This window comes from Ipomoea nil, unplaced genomic scaffold (assembly GCF_001879475.1).
Source record: "Ipomoea nil cultivar Tokyo-kokei standard unplaced genomic scaffold, Asagao_1.1 scaffold1509, whole genome shotgun sequence".
In the NCBI taxonomy this organism is placed as follows: Eukaryota; Viridiplantae; Streptophyta; class Magnoliopsida; order Solanales; family Convolvulaceae; genus Ipomoea; species Ipomoea nil.
This window is the reverse complement of record NW_017617937.1, coordinates 614,933-631,587: the sequence shown is the minus strand read 5'-3', so window position 1 is coordinate 631,587 and position 16,655 is coordinate 614,933. Positions and strand designations below refer to the sequence as shown.

The following is a 16,655-nucleotide window of genomic DNA, read 5'->3' as shown; positions in this document are numbered from 1 at the left end:
TTTCCTTTTTTTTTTTTTTTTTTTCAAAAATGAATAATTTAACCCATGAGTAAATGCAACATTGCAACCTAACTTATTTGGTTGTTAGTTTTGTTACACAGAAAAAGTGCTCTATACTCGATACAAAAGTCTCACTATTTTAGAGAATGTTGTCCCATTTCAAACCAATTTCAGACATCATTTCATTCGGACCTATCTTGTGAACCAACCATGATGTCTACAAGATTTTGCAGTTTTCTGGAAAGTCCAGAGGATTATCCCTGAATAGCTACAATTAGAGTTCACACCTTAGAGCATTCTTAATAGTTCGAGTTTTTCTCCCAGTGAAACACACTTTTGCAAGAGAACAATCCAAGAAAGAACTACTTCAATTCCCACATTTGTTAAAAATCAACTCACAACTACTTCCCACTTTTGTTAAAAACCAACTCACAAGTTTTTCACTGTTCCAAAAACCACAAAAAACCCCTTATTGGGGGTTACCGAAAATGATACTAAAGAAAACATCAAAGAATCACTGACATGAGTTCTCTACAAAAATATGCTCTGTCAGTTGTCATGCAAAACCTCAGCCACTATCTATTCTCCTTAGAAGAAATTGTTCTTTCACCCTATGTTTCATCTGCTCTACCTATTCATCTTTTCTTCATCAACACCATTTTCTATTCATCTATTCAACAAACAGTCATCGCGAACTAGAAGCCTTCTGGATTTCCTTTCCCCGAATCTTCTTTTCATGCCTTGTGTCACATGGAATCCACAGTTTCAGTCACAACACATCCCTGTCTGTTCCAGATTACGTTGTTATAGACTTATAGGAACTGCATTCGTAATCTTCCACAGCTAGAAATTTGTTCATCCTCTGCATTATACTTTGCCTGAACTCATCTTTCTCCTCCCTCGAGCTCTTCTTGATCTTCCACCAAAGCTTCTTCTTTGTTGCTTATCTCTCCACTATCACCTTCGTGATTATTATTATTATTATTGTTGTTGTTGTTGTTGTTGTTGTTGTTTTGCCAAGAGAACAATCCAGAAGACAAGGAATCGTCTTCATCAAGATCCTCTTCGCTTTCATCCTTCGATTGAGATATGGTGTGACCATTCGTCATCCATGAAGGGCAGTGCCTCAGAACTCCAAGAGAATTGGATATTTGAGAATGGGGAGGACTTGAAGCGTTGTCTGATCTTTCGGTGGAAACATGCACTGTGCAAGAACATTCTGAAACTGGAAAGGCGAGAAGAGACAGTGGTCTGGTTCTCTTTGATTCCTTAGCTAAACCATCAACTAAATTTCTCCTTAGGCTCTTGCGTATGGATGTTATCCAAGTACGGTTGGCCTGATATAATGTATCGCGGATCTCCTCGAAAAGCTTTGCGATTTCTTTTCTGCAGAGTAGAACGAAGCCATCAGAACAGTTTATTAGGAAATCATGTTAAGAGTCCACATTGATAAAATAAGAGAGAACATATGGGTTTATAAGGTAATGGGTGATTGGATTCAATCTTTTAGTGTGGTTTGGCTCAGGTGCATTATAGCCCAATTGAGTGGTGGTTTTACAGAAATCACATTTAAATATTTACCTGTTAGGATTGTATGTTCTCGATGGAGCGAACTGATAAAGCCTGTGCCCCGTTACTAAACTAGCAAAATTGGGGTGCCCTTTACCATCACGATCGAATCCAGCAAGGAATGCATCTGCTTCGAGGCAGACTATGTAGTCTATTGCCTCCCATAACAACTTGTGAGCATTAGTCCTCAATTCTTCAATACTACTCTCGGGCTCGTTATCACTCTCAGCCACCCAACCCCACCAGCCTTCAATGTTGTATGATTTGGGTCGTGCTGGGGGAGGTGGAAGAGGGCGAGGACGTGGGCCAGCAGTTTTCCAGTCACGAATTTTTTTCCGGTCTTCCTTGATCAAAGGAGTCGTCGAATATTTGTCCACGAGCGTGGTCTCACGACCATACATTTTACTCAGCTCCCACAGAGTGCTTAAGGATGTTCTGTCAACGACATTCTCAAACATAGCATGAAGTGGAATTAACTGCTTTCGTCCACCAAAGACCTCCCCGCCAGATACATAAATGATAGTGTCTGGTTTGTAACCATATGCTCGTAGAAGAATCCCAACCTGTTAAACATTCATTAGATCCTATGATTACTATTCAGGAATAGATTCATCTGCCCCATTTTATCTGTCCTACTTACTATTCATTGGTCAAACCAACTCAAATAGTACTTTTAGTGTAGTTTCTAAATATATAAATTTTGTATATTAATACTAAACTTAATATTATGAAAAATTGAATTAAAAATAACTTCAGTCAAGCCTGGTTAATCGAACAAGACACATAAAATGGGACGGGGAGTATTATATATACCTCTTCAGGCACAAGAGGACACAATCCATTGAGACGTTGTTTGGCAGAATCTACAGAAAGATTCCCCTTCAGAATTCTGCGTTTGATCATCCATGATCTCCTGTGCAGGATAAGCTCGGTATGCACATCCTGGAGACAAGTTTTCAAGCACGATATATCTTAGATCCTGGATAATCTATCAATTTCAAACCGAGATTTAAGATGTCAATGAAGCCCGGTAATATTTGAAAGAATACCTGAAAAAGCTCGGCACAGCCATGGTATGCCAAAGCATCTCTCGTCATCCCAGGATCATATGCTATAAATGGCCGCCCTGAAGCTCGTAATCTGAATGTACTCGAGAAGTAAGCCAAGTATAGTATAGAATTGAAGTGCTTGAGAAATAGCCATAAGTAGAAATTACCTATTCAAAACTTTAATAGCAAGTTCTTGGACCTCATCTCTGAATCTCAGGGCATGAAAAGCAACCCGACATCTCAGCTTTTGGTATTCGATAAGATGTTGAGGCAATGTGGACTACATCATATCCAGCAAGCAAAAAAGTCAAGATTCGAAGAACAATTATATTAGGCTGCAAATCCACATTGAATAGTTTATATCCAGAACGAATAACGAAAATAATAGAGGTGCAAAACATAGAATCGATGTTTAGACTTTAGATGCCAAGTCTTTAACAGTCTTCACAAGACATTGCAAAAATAGTTCTCTCAGAAAATGAACGGGCAAGATCAGCCAAGTTGGTTAGACTGTTGAGTGTTGACTTGGTAACCACAAGGTTACAAGTTGGGAGCAACCTATTGGCTTTCTTGGTTTGAACCGGTCAACTATGGGCAACCTGGGCTGGTTTACCTCCTTGTGATCCTTAGCCAGTTAGGGTCACAATGCGGGGTTATGGGCAACCTAGGCTGGTTTACCTTCTTGTGATCCTTAGTCAGTTAGGGTCACAATGCGGGGTTATGGGCAATCTAGGCTGGTTTACCTCCTTGTGATCCTTAGTAAGTTAGGGTCACAATGCGGAGTTATGGGCAACCTAGGCTGGTTTACCTCCTTGTGATCCTTAGTCAGTTAGGGTCACAATGCGGGGTTATGGGCAACCTACGTTGGTTTACCCCCTTGTGATCCTTAGTCAGTTAGGGTCACAATGCGGGGTTATGGGCAACCTAGGCTAGCTTACCTCCTTGTGATCCTTAGTCAGCTAGGGTCACAAGGCAGGGTTTACCTGTGCACACCCTCGGGTAGTCATCCAAAAATGAATGGAAAAGCATATCTAACTTGTTCCCATTTCTGAGCTATTTGTAGGCTACTTGAACAGAGATCACAAGTTTGAAGAAGATTCTTGAGTTCAAATAAGAGTATAAACTATAGATCTTATACTCATTTGAGTTGTAACATTATGAATTATATTTCTAGACACGGTTTATGTAGTAACTTAACAAGTTATATTACTTCTGTCAAAGATAAGCACACTATTTTCATCGAAAACATTGCAGAACCAAATTGAACTAGCAATAGCTAAACCACAAATTGGAAAGATTGTTCCCTATTCACCTGCAAACATCCACCATCAGAAACAACAAGCTCAACAACCGAGTGTCGAGTCAGCACGGGGAGAACATGGCGCAGGTAAAAAGACGGCGAAGCTGAGTATGACACTCTGAACGAAGGAATTTCTTTCTTCCTCCTCGCTCCTTTGAGATTTTTCGGAAGGGTTTTCACGATTTTCACATCGTTTGCCAAAGCTGCCATGAACTGATCCTCATTGTAGAGGTAAGCAAAACTCTTGAACTCTGAGCTGCAAATTTAAAACGAATCAAAACATTACATCGAATTCTCACACATCTCGACATCTCATGATATTCCTAATTACATATTCACATGTTAAGAATGTACCTGATCCCCTTGCTGCTCGTCGTAGACTGAATCTCTGGAACAACGAGCGTAGCATTGAGAAGTCGAGCAACAGCAACAACATCCGAAATCTGACAAAAACAGCAACTTTAAGTTGATAAAACATCATGAGATTATCAGATTAGACCAGAATCCACAAATATCATCCATACCGAATTCCTGATCTCATGGAAACCGCCTCGTATCCTCACAAAGATAAACCCAGTTGACATAACTTCAGGAGCTGCTAGAAACACCAGAATTTGAAGCACAAACCAACAAGCAAAAAAAAAAAAAAACAATTGATTATATTCCTTTAACTTCTTGACATCAAACATCAATCTACCCAGTTTTGTATAATCTAACCTGGATAATTGGATCCAGGATTGGCATCAGCATGTAAATATTCAAGAGGCCTAACCGGACCCCAAAGTCTTTCATGAATCAGATTCTACCAAAAAAAAAAAAAAAAACAAACAAATAAATAACATTGAAATCCACCAAACACACAAGTCAACCTCCAGTAACCTCAACTGCACTACCTAATACTCGAAATTAGCTAATGACTAAGAAAAAAGAACTACAGCATGTGCCCGACAATCATAAAAAGGTTGTTGCTTTCCCGGATTCCAACCCCCAGATTCAAGATTTTTTTTTTTTCACAATCTAATCAATAGAGAAACGAAACAAGCAAGCAAAGAACAGATCTTTGATGGGTTTGAGCAAAATTACAGCACTGGGAAGATCTGCATTGTCGAAAATGGGCCTCCACGAGAATATGGTGACAGAAGACCGGAACTCCGACACGGCGGCGCCGCCGTAAGTGTGGCGAGCAAGAAGAAAGTGGGTGACGAGGGAGAGAGCAGAGACGACCAGCCCCACTAGCCCCACCCATTTCATCTTCTTCGACACCATCGTCTTCCCTTCCCCTTTAGTCTTCACCCACTTCATCTCCACCCAGCAAGAACACAGTTACACAGAGAACACTGCCCCCCAAAAAAAAGAAAAAAACACAATTTTTTTGGGGTAAAAAAAATGGAATTTGGACTTTCAAGAAGCTGGTAAGATGAGAAGTCAAACTGTACAATAGCACAGTGGACTAGTGGAGGGGACACTGTTTAGTGTTTACATGGAGGTGGAAGCGCGTGGAGGACACGGTGGCTTGGATAAAGAGGGCAATAATGGAGGTTGCGGACAGCGGCGCGTGGAAGTAGGGCTTCCTAAATTGGGAGTACTTTGGCATAATTAAGGTTTGAAGTCACGTGACTCTTGTCAGCCTCACGTGGATAGTAAATGGATTTGATCAAAAGTGGGCCGTGTATACGTAACATCTTACATGATCTAAATTTTAATGGATCTTATGGCCCGGTAAGCTTGGGCCCAAGTGGATGTTGACCGTCCGATGTTGTCAGATCTGAACTGTTCACATGATGTTGACCGGATATCATTTCAAGCAAGAAAAATGAATAATGCATTTTGGAAAAAGCACCGTCCAGAAGTTAATTAGGCCACCGAATTTTTTAAAATTGTAATTATTACTAATTAGACATATCAAGTTATCAACATATTAATTTATTACATCAAGGTCCAAAAACTTAATAGTGATATGCAATAGCATGTCAATAATGTACCGGCAGAGCTCCGGCAATATTCTACCAAAATGGTCGCCTTCTTCGTCGTTGGAGATAGCGACCAAACTGGTCAGCATCTCCGTCGATTGGAGATGGTGACCAACTGGTCTCATTTCTAATAACGGAAAAGGAGATCGGTTTGGTCGCCTTTTCTGGTCGACGGAGACGGCTACCAGTTTGGTCGCCTTTTCTAACGACTTGTTGGTCGCGTCTTTGTTGGAATGTCGTCTGAGCTCCGCCAGTGCATTATTGACTTGCTATTACAGGTCACTATTAGGTTTTTGGGTCTTATGCACTAAACTGATATGTTGATGTATCTAATTGCAATTTTTAAAAGTTTAGGGGCCTAATTGACTTCTCATATAAAGTTTGAGAGTGTATTTGACCATTTTTCCATGCATTTTTAATATTTTATGGATTTTGTTTACTTACAAATTTAAAGTGTATGCTTAGATCAACCACATTTGTGGGTTTTTGGGAGGTTTTTTTCAGATCTACAAATTTGGCTTGGATTTTTATGCTAACGGGATGCATGATTTTTCTCACATTTTTCTCTTGCAAATACAAGTTCTGTATGAGCCCCACAACTGAAAATTTCACACGCATAACACGAGTTCCTTACAGAGCCTGGCGTGTTGGTAACGTAAAAGATCCTTTTTATTGTTTGTTTTTTCATTTGTCATACTTGTTTTACTTTTTTTTTTTTTTTATTCCTTTTCTTTTCTCACATTTCCCTCTCTCATCTCTTCTAATTGGCTTGCAAAGAACCTACAAAAAATCTCGACAAATGAGGTTGCTCTTACATTCAATTATTATTTTTATTTATATAATTGGAAGATACTGAGTTGATAAAAAATAAAATAAAATCGGTAGACAGTTGGATCTGTATAGAGGTGTCAATGTTTAGTGGGTTGGGGTGAAGGAATATACAAGACATAAGTGCTAAAGTGTGAGTTTACTCAATTTGGAATAAGGCACTCATGTGTGAGGATGATTACAAGTAGTCGTGTTCACTATACGAGAGTGCATTTGCCTGTGAGGTAGCGGGAAGCAACTCATATATATATATATATATGTGTGTGTGTGTGTGTGTGTGTGTGTGTGTGTGTGTGTGTGTGTGTGAGAATCATCTTTCATGTGAAAATTGTGGACGGATCATAGCAATTTGCTTTTGTGTTTTTCTATAACTATGATTTCTTATTATATATGTGACGTGATTTTTTAAAATTGGGATAGTACGGTCATTTGTGTATTTTTGTATCTGCACGATGGACTATACATATGTTGCATGAGTGATTGGATGTATGTTTCTTATTTTATTGGTCGATTGTTACTGTGAAATTGGTAGGGGGTTCTGCTATAAATAGGGGTCTTACCTCTCACCAAGACATCATCATCTGAGCACTATAGACACCCTGATCTAGTGGTCTTTGGTCTATACTTTCAACATAGTCACATGTGTTCAAATCTTGTAGTAACATAATTAATTATAACTCATCATTTGGGTCTTAGTCTTTGTGTTTGGGCCTTCATTTTGGACATGTATCTCAATCGCAATAATACTACTATTTTCCTATACCGGTTCTGTAGGATAGTTATGCTGTGCATCCGTATGCACCATGGTGCATACGGATGCAAAAATGACGTCGTTTTATTAAAAACGCCCATCCCACTTTAAAAAAATCCAGTTTCGATTCCCTTCAACAGCATTATGTTGTTCATTCATTCTGGAATTTTAGTTCATAGATTATGGAATTTTAGTTCATTGATTCTGAAATTTTAGTTTATCGATTCTGAAATTTTAGTTCATTGATTCTGAAATTTTAGTTCATAGATTCTGGAATTTTAGTTCATTCATTCTGAAATTTTTAGTTCATAGATTAGATTCTGAAATTTTAGTTCATAGATTATGGAATTTTAGTTCATCGATTCTGAAATTTTAGTTCATATGTTGTTGCTGGGAATCGAAACTAATTTTTTTTTTTTAAGTGAGACGCGCTTTTAATAAAACGACGTCATTTTTGCATCCGTATGCACCATGCATGGTGCATACGGATGCACAACATAATTTGCCGATTCTGTATATATATACCCGATTTAAGATGGATCCGATCCTAGCAAAATCATATTATCATCAAATTTGTTAGATGAGTTGCGAATCAGACGGACCATATTATTGTCTGAGAATCTATTTCCTTAACAAATTATATAGAATAGTGTGTCACTGTCATTCAAAAAAAATATAGAATGGTGTGTGTTCTCCTAATTTTCTGTGTTATTTTCTCCAGTTGGTTTCGAATTAATGAAATTTGTTTTTTTTTTTTTCAAAAAATAATTATACATATATAATGAGACAAAATGAGTATTAAGGCGATGTTAGGAAGTAGTGTGACGTCGGGAATGAGGAACTCTTTTGTGTAATGTAAAATGGACAAATTTTCAACTTCACCGGATTTTCAGTACAATTCTGAAACGATTCGGCAGCGGTGGGCCCAACATTATATAGTGGTGCTTAATTTTAGGACATTTCACCTGCCCCTGCGCACGTTAGCACCCTCCAACCGCCAAAATTGATTATAGTTCCAGGAAAGCCCTCACTTATTAGGGCTCCAGATAATAATCCGCTGCGAAAAACAATTCGTGACATGATACATACAGAAGACGATTACGTACATACGTGTAAGTAGTATACGCAGCTCTTGTAGTCGCCGGAGAATATTTCCGACCGCCGCGAACGGCTCTACGCCGCCAACTGAGGTTTATCTCTGTACTCCTCCCTCGCTATTATTATGTACGTGTATTAGTATGTGTATCCGGAGCAGGATTGTTAACTTGTTATGCTATTTCTTTTATTAGGATTGATTGTCATTTCCGGAGTGTTTGAGCTGAAGCTGTAGAAATGCTGAGAGCTGCAATGAATCACAGCGATGAAGATGATGACATGGAGTTTTCTTCCAGAAGTGTCGATGGCTTCTCCCAGAAAGGTACGAAAAACATCGGTTTACGGTTAGGTAGCTATGTATGCGGGTGATTTAGTATTTAAATCGTTAGATTCTTATGGTGGCAGTTAAAGTAGAGGGGAGGAGCGGTGATCAGAAGGCAAATGTGGTTCGATCCAAGCATTCTGAGGCAGAGCAGCGCAGGAGGAGCAAAATCAATGAGAGGCAAGCTTTCTGTTTAATGTGTTGTATGCTATTGCTTTGGCTCTTGTTAAGTTTTTTGAATTTGAAAAGAAGTGTTGAAGTTGGCTATTTAATTTGCTGGCACTGCATATGCTGTTTCTTCTGCATGTTTGGAGTAGTTTTGCCATGAAAGATGGATGGATTTATGCGTTTATCAACAAGTGTTAATGGATGAATTTCTGTAATGTCTCTGAGGTTCTCACTTCTCAGTCATTTGGGTTTATGGAAATATGGAGTTGTCTTTGTTTTCACTCATCTTGAGGAAAATGTAGTTTGTTTTTATTCGAGAAGAAAGTTAGCCAGTGCTGTTCTCTAGGATGTATTGCCAATATGCCATTACTCCATTATGCCATGAAAAAATCATCTCAGCTGAGGACTTGTTGTCTTTCCTCTGGTTCTAATGTTTTATGATATGTTTGTCTTGTTCATTTATTAGTGAATGGTCAAAACATTTGCCTTTGATTTGATATAGTATATAAAGAAACTCTCTTTGCAATTCAATTTGTACTCGTTGAGCTATTTAAACATTGATTATTATAATGGAGCTGAGTTATTTTATTTTGCAGATTTCAGATTTTGAGGAATCTCATACCAGAGAAAGATAACAAGAGAGACAAAGCTTCATTCTTGTTGGAGGTGTGTTACTCTACCTTGTTTGACTATTTTTCTTCTTCTAGTTTTTAATCAATTTCAGAACCCTGGTGCAATGTATGCATTCACAAGAATATTAAATACAGGTTATACAGTACATCCAGTCTTTACAGGGGAGGATACAAATGTATGAGGGGGGATGCCAAGATTGGAGTCAAGAGCCCTCCGAGTTGATGCCATGGGTAAAATCTGTACACCACATCATACTGATTTTCAAGTGTGTTTATGATGCAAATTTCTCAAGTAGGCAATAACTTAAACTTACATAAACAAGTTTCTGTTATTTGCAAATGATGAACTTGGAAGTTGGAATATAGATAGGATGTTGGATTACTCTTTCTACTGTATTGGAATTTTCAGTTCTAAAGGTAACATGATATCAACCTCTCATCTTTATTGCCAATAGAGGAGCTCTTCTGGGGCAGTTGGGCACTCTGAACTGATCAGGAACGGCTCTGCACACGAGGACAATGGTGTTTTGGACCAAACAATTCTTGCAAATGCACATGACTCAACAGAATCTGATCCAAGTGCTGAGGTGTTGTATAAAACAATGGATGATCTCCAAAGATTGACCAATGAAGCAACTTCCTTCGGCATGCAGATGCAGCCTAGTTTCTTTGAAGGTTCATCTGTCCAACTTTCACCAGGATCTTCTTTAATTGAGAATTTGGCTTCTCAGTCTCAATTCTTTTATTGGACTGATGAACAAAATGAAACTCAGAGAGCTGCTCCTGGTTGCAGTCAGAATGGTCAAGAAGAGCCAGAAACTGGAGGCGGAGAAGCTGGAATCTCAAACGAGTTCTCCCAGAGGCAAGAAAACCATTCACTATTTTAATAATAGCCGTTAAACATAGCATCAATTGTGTTGTCACTATTGGTGACTTCTTGGCTGTCCATCGTACAAAAACTTGTGTGAGACTGTCTCACGTGAAATGTGTATTACTAAAAAGTATAACACATCTCATTTGAAAGTTGAGATTGTCTCACACAAGATCAAAACGGTTTTGGAATTGTGTAATCTTGTTGGATTTGAACAGGTTGATGAATACCCTAAACCGGACATTGGCATCGCTGGGAGTGGATATGTTGCAGGCCAATGTTTCAGTACAACTTGATATTGACAAACACACTGACACTAGTAGTGGAGCCAATCTTACAAGATTAAGCAGCCGCACAACTTGGGACCATCCTCATAAAAAGCTTAGAAAAGAACAAAGTTAATCTTCATCTTACTCTTTTTGCCAGAGTTTTCTTAGAAGTTAAATCGGCTTCTAGCCTGCTTGTATGCTTTCATAACTATTTTTTGGAACAAAGGCTTACGAAGTGCATTTCAGTATTACTAATGTTGGAAACTTGATTTTAAGTGAATACTAGTATGGTTAGCTGTGACAGGAAAGAGTTTGTTTGGCAATATTACTTAGGTGTAAAAAGGAAAAATTCATAGTGTTGGATGTTCCGACTAGTACTGTCAAAACGAGTTGGCCTGCCTTATTGCGAGCCTAATTTTTGGCGGGCTTTTGCGGGCCGGCTAAGGTTCATGCAACCCTAGCCCGCCCACGGAGGTTGGCCGGCCTGTGGGTTTTTTTTTTTCTTGGGTTGAATTCAATGTTCAAAAAAACAAATAAAGTCTACAAATACTAACATTAAGAATTTGTAATCCAATTTTATAGTCTAACAAAAATTAATCCAGCACTTTCCTTTGCCCAAACCTCAAGCTACAAAATGAAGAGATATCCACTAAGCAGCATTCCATATTCTTTGCCCTGTAATGCAAAATTTGACATTAATGCTAGAAGTAATTAGATTGCAAATGCAGCATAAACTGATAAACATATGCCACACGCAGAGACTTGATATCAAAATCTTCATAAATCAACTGGGGAAATTGATGTCAACATATACTGAATCCAAAATATGAATAAATAAAGAAATAATATGAGCACTGATTAAAATTGGACAAAAGGGAAAATTGACCCATTTACAAAATGAAACCTCTAACCACAATGCATTCTGGTGAGAGATGGAGAAAATATGTATGATACATGCTGGGCTATGATTATTTAGGATGACTTATTTTATTACTATTATATTACATAGTTTTTTTTTTTTTTTTTTTTTAAAGCAAAAGAATATATTAATTCAAAAGAGCAGTAACAAAGTCTGGCGAGACAGAGTCCCAGTACAATGAACTAGTCTGAGTTGACGCTTTTGAAGCTAAAGTATGAGCAATCACGTTTAACTGTCTAGGAGCCAAAAATAAAGGACACGATGCAAACAAAACCATTAAACGTAAACAATCTTCAATCACGTATAGGATCTAGGCTTGGCAACTGAGCTAGTGATATAGCGGTGAAAAACGGAACAATCAGTGTGTAAGGCTACCGCAACAACACCACGATCTTTTAGTCACGATAGGGCCTCTTTGCATGCCAACATCTCCGCCGTGAGAGGATTCGAACAGTGAGGGAGGACGCCATTAGCCGCTGCCATGAAACCTCCTTCAGCCGAGATGAGAACAACACCAAAGGATGCTGTACCTGCTGTCGCCGAGTAGCTTGCGTCGAAAAAACACCGGAGGGAGCCCGGCTGAGGCTGGGGCTGCTGTCGCAAAACGGCAGTGGGGTGACCTCCAATCCAACAGCGCTCTCCCATGCTGTGAGTGCAACGGCAACACTCCTCCAAGTCCGAGTCGGCTGCTGCAAACAGGCGTCCCATACGGCTCCGTTCCTCGCCTTCCATATAAAATAGAGTGCTGCAACCTTGACAATAATAGTAGGGGTTAACACGGACATGACATTTTGAAACCACTCTGAAAAATTACCACCAAACAATAGAAACAGGGAGGTGGGACTCATGCCAAACAAACTTGGCAAACTCACACTCCAAAAGTGAGCGCATAGTATCTTCATGATAAGAGACACACATAGGGCATGAGGGATTCACATCCACCCTCCTTAGACTAGTAGCGGTTGGGAGGATACCACTAATAGCCCTCCTTATATTACATAGTTTTTGAAAATAAGCCGTAGCTATATATTAATGAATGATCATAGGAATAGAGTCAGGAGGGAGGGACTGAATCCCAATACATAGAGTGTTCCTGATGGAACGCTAACCATGCTAAAATATGAGCATGTAAATTAACTGTTCTAAATAGTCATTGCACCGGTGAGCCAAGTTGGAAAGAAGTTGGTGACAATATTTGTGATGGGTAATTGTGAAACATTCCAAACTAGTTTAGAATAATCACATAATATAAGAGAATGCATAACATCCTCATGAGTTATCCCACACATTGGACATGCAGGATCCACTTCTACCCTCTTTAAAAGCAAGTTGTTAGTAGTAGGGAGGATATCATTTATATTACATAGTTTAGATATTAAAGAACTACTAAATAGTTATTAAACTTATTACTCTTAGTCTTCAAATTAGTTTAGGTAGATTAATTATTTAGAAACTACCAAATAATTAATCATTTTTAGTTTAGAAATCTTTGTAATAAGCTCTATAAAAGGGAGTGTTATTTTAATAATGAAAACAGATTTTTTGCTTAAGTATAGTTCCTGATCATTGGGAGCTCCTTAAATATATAATAAAAGGTGCAATAAGTTTAAATGCTACAGAGATATAAAAGTAATGAGAGTAATGTTACAATAAAAACCAAAATCTAATTTGTATGGTTTTGTTTAGAGGTAAGAGGGAATTGAAGCATCCATTATTCTGTTATTGTAATGGTGAGTTAACATCAGGAATTGAAGCATCCATTCAGATTGAGAAGTTAAAATCATACTTGTATCTGATTCAGAAATGAAAAGGAATTATATTAGCACAGCAACAACATAGAAATCAATGGAATAGATTAGCAGGTATTAAGAATAGGTTGCGCCGTACAGGCAATCTTGAAATAAATTTTTGGAAAAAAAAAAAGAGGAGAGAGAAGTTTTGCCAAATAGTAGCAACAAGCATCCTTTTCAAAGAAATTACATTAAATAGTTGATTTAAACCATCATGTTAAACTCATACAAAAAATACCACAGGACTTTTTTTAACATCTAGTTTACAAAATACACTTTTCTTTCTGATATCTGAATGTGGCCACATATTTTGACAATTGACACACTCATTAAAAATATAAATTATTCGCAAACTTCAAGAAATAAAACTCAAAGTAAAACAAAGATGTGATGCCTCTCAACCAAAACCAAACCCCAACAGTTTCGTCGTGCATTTTTTCAGCATCACTAGTAAACTTTGCCATAAACTTGGTACTGCCCATGCGGGCTTTTTTAAACACTTCATGGTAATTAACAACGTTAGCGGTTGACGTACTAAAATAATTAATATCAATTTTTTAAATAATTACTGTGCAATTCATAAACAAAATAATCAATTTTTAACCAACGTAATATAAATAAAAAATATTATATCATGTAATAAAAAATATTACCACCAACTAATGTTTATAACTTGTAATAATATAATAATATTATAATAGCAAAAATTATTTATGCAATTCAACTACGAATGATATTAATAGTTTAAATCAATTGAATGTTTAATACTTAGCGAAACAATTAAGTAATTGTACTTGTTTTGTTGCTTACACTTGTAATTTTTTGCTTATACAAATAATAACTAAATAAATAACCAACAAATATTATTTGACCAATAAGAGAATATTAAATTGTAATCACACAATCAACAACATATGTGCACAGAATGAAAAGACTAATAGCCCAACATTATATTGCCTAAACATACAAGAACATACAAAAAATTGTTATGCCATCTAGGTAGATTTGTCCTGCAAGGTGACTGCATTATTGTTCTTCAAACAAAAAATAGTTTCAGTTAGATATCTGAGAAATAAGCCAAAAAAAAAAAATCTTAAGACCTTAGCTTATTCACCAGCTATGATCGATAGGGTTACTGCATTGTGATGACTAATTGAAACTCATCATTAGATTTACCTCTAGTGATGACTCTTATGACACGGGTAATTGAACAGCATATCCTGACCCCACCATCTAATCATCTAGATAAAATATAATTAGTACATGAAAGTAGAGTATATATACTATCTATTATAAAGATAATTCAATATATACTTACTGATAACACAACACTTAGCCCTACAAAATTGTATCTGGACCACAACAGGTTAATGATACTTGGATTAAAAAAAAAAAGGCTCTACCTTGAAGACATTTTCATCCCAAACAGCACACTATAACATACATGATTCCCTTAAAAAAGATTAAGGATTGGTTGAATAAATAATATAATGGGCAACAAAATAATATACATTTTGAATAAAAAAAATACTTACTGTCATACTGCGAAACCTGAATAATAAAATCTATAAGTCTAGCCTACTCCGCTTCCCACAAATTTGTACCTGAATAATAAAATCTATAAGTCTAGCCTACTCCGCTTCCCACCAACAACAAATTTGAAGGTTTTTTTTTTTTTTTTTGGGTGGGGAGTGGGGGGTGGGGGGTCTTTTTTCATTAATTTTATATGGCAGGTATTAATCTAATTTGTTTTATTTATTTAGTTACATTTTTAAGTATTGTTTTATTCTTCTACCCATTTTTGGAATTCACATTTTGTAATCTGAAGGCTGGGGAGCAAGTGAGCTCACCATTTAAACAATTTCCATTTGTTGTTAATGATATGTTGGTAAGCTTATCAGATGTTTGCCCTATTTGATCATTGTGTAGTTTTAGTTCATAACTATTTCCACAAACTTACATTGTCCCAGCGAGCGTGCAAACCGTGAGCAATACAAATTTTTTCTTTTGATTTTTCCCCCCCTTTTCCCCTTTCTCTCATTCCTCTCTTTCCTTGTTGGTCATGCAAAAAATACATATTGTTGGGATTGCTCTAAGAAAAATATTACATAAACTTTCATTCAATTCTTTAAACTTAACTTTTACTTTAACACTTAGATTCATGATGTAGACATTTTTTTTTAGAATCTACATGATGAAAATAATTTTACATTTCTTACCACATCAGGACTAAAAGTGAAGAAGTAAAAATTGTACGTGGATACTTGTAGTAGATCGAACCCGTGAGATAATAGACAATGTAGTGAATATAATCAATTGATGAATTTGAATGTAAAGAATTTTTACATTGGTGAAAAATAAAGGCAATATAACTAATGAAATTATTTCTATTAATTAATTTATTGATAATGATTTTTTTTGAATAAAGACATTGTAGGGACAATGTAGCGAATATAATCAATTGATGAATTTGAATGTAAAGAATTTTTATATTTGAAAAAAATAAAGACGATATAACTAATGTAATTATTTCTCTTATTTAATTCATTGATAATGAATATTTTTTTTTTTGAATAAAGACATTGTAGACATATAATTCTAAATTAAAGAAATGCATATGTATTATTTTTTTATTGTAGCTACTAAATTATTATTTAATTTAATAAGAGTAAAATAGAGTACTAATTATGCCAACTTTGATTGGGATGAGGTTCGAACCTAATACCTTTCTTATTGAAATCAACGAGTAAGTTAACTATGAACTAACAGAAATTAACGGAAAAGATAATATTTAATGGAGAAGTTAATGGATAATCATATAATTAAGGATAAATTAGGAAATCTCAAGGAAAAATTAAAATCTGATCAATCTGAGCTAGGGGTGAGCAAACGGTCGGTCGGTTACATAACCGACCGAAAAACCGACAGTGTTTTTTGACCTTCGTAACCGATCGAAACCGACCGAAGGTGGCCCTATGACCGACCGATAACCGACCGTTGGTTTTCGGTCGGTTTCGGTCAGTTACCAAAAAACCGAATAAAACAAGAAAAAATCAAATTCCAAAATTGAAAATTAAAAATCAACATATTCATACTGCTAGTCTGCTGTGAGTGCTGTCTAC

General features: G+C 36.8%; 2 protein-coding genes across 6 annotated transcripts; one reads left to right on the top strand and one right to left on the bottom strand.

Annotated features, from left to right (window-relative positions):
• Positions 1-665: 665 nt before the first annotated feature.
• LOC109189078 lies at positions 666-5,446 on the bottom strand. Of its 2 annotated transcripts, none has more exons than XM_019339809.1 (10): positions 5,002-5,446; positions 4,636-4,720; positions 4,443-4,516; positions 4,273-4,361; positions 3,931-4,174; positions 2,786-2,898; positions 2,619-2,709; positions 2,383-2,511; positions 1,582-2,132; positions 666-1,386 (listed from the first exon to the last, which is right to left on the bottom strand). In XM_019339809.1, exons 1-10 carry the CDS (start codon positions 5,218-5,220, stop codon positions 885-887), a joined length of 2,097 nt encoding a protein of 698 aa, XP_019195354.1. In that variant the 5' UTR covers positions 5,221-5,446; the 3' UTR covers positions 666-884. The 2 variants fall into 2 exon arrangements, with proteins under 2 accessions (XP_019195354.1, XP_019195356.1); XM_019339811.1 differs by having other exon boundaries at positions 4,443-4,513.
• A 3,050-nt stretch (positions 5,447-8,496) lies between these two features.
• LOC109188809 (transcription factor BIM2) lies at positions 8,497-11,125 on the top strand. Of its 4 annotated transcripts, none has more exons than XM_019339441.1 (8): positions 8,497-8,657; positions 8,757-8,884; positions 8,968-9,064; positions 9,649-9,718; positions 9,820-9,915; positions 10,140-10,359; positions 10,478-10,546; positions 10,774-10,867. In XM_019339441.1, the coding sequence occupies exons 2-8, from the start codon at positions 8,800-8,802 to the stop codon at positions 10,776-10,778; spliced, it is 642 nt and encodes a 213-aa protein (XP_019194986.1). In that variant the 5' UTR covers positions 8,497-8,657; positions 8,757-8,799; the 3' UTR covers positions 10,779-10,867. The 4 variants fall into 4 exon arrangements, with proteins under 4 accessions (XP_019194986.1, XP_019194985.1, XP_019194984.1 ...); XM_019339440.1 differs by having other exon boundaries at positions 8,498-8,657; positions 10,140-10,363; positions 10,394-10,546; positions 10,774-11,125; XM_019339439.1 differs by having other exon boundaries at positions 8,498-8,656; positions 8,774-8,884; positions 10,140-10,546; positions 10,774-11,125.
• Positions 11,126-16,655: the final 5,530 nt, after the last annotated feature.

Excerpts from the sequence above, each read along its gene's own strand:
- LOC109189078 (XM_019339809.1), bottom strand. The coding sequence starts at position 5,220 with ATGAAGTGGGTGAAGACTAAAGGGGAAGGGAAGACGATGGTGTCGAAG. Across the intron at positions 4,517-4,635 it reads TCCTGGATCCAATTATCCAG|CAGCTCCTGAAGTTATGTCA; the intron begins GTTAGATTATAC and ends TGGTGTTTCTAG. Across the intron at positions 2,133-2,382 it reads GTCCTCTTGTGCCTGAAGAG|GTTGGGATTCTTCTACGAGC; the intron begins GTATATATAATA and ends AATGTTTAACAG.
- LOC109188809 (XM_019339439.1), top strand. The coding sequence starts at position 8,800 with ATGCTGAGAGCTGCAATGAATCACAGCGATGAAGATGATGACATGGAG. Across the intron at positions 9,065-9,648 it reads AGGAGCAAAATCAATGAGAG|ATTTCAGATTTTGAGGAATC; the intron begins GCAAGCTTTCTG and ends TTTATTTTGCAG. Across the intron at positions 9,916-10,139 it reads CCTCCGAGTTGATGCCATGG|AGGAGCTCTTCTGGGGCAGT; the intron begins GTAAAATCTGTA and ends TATTGCCAATAG.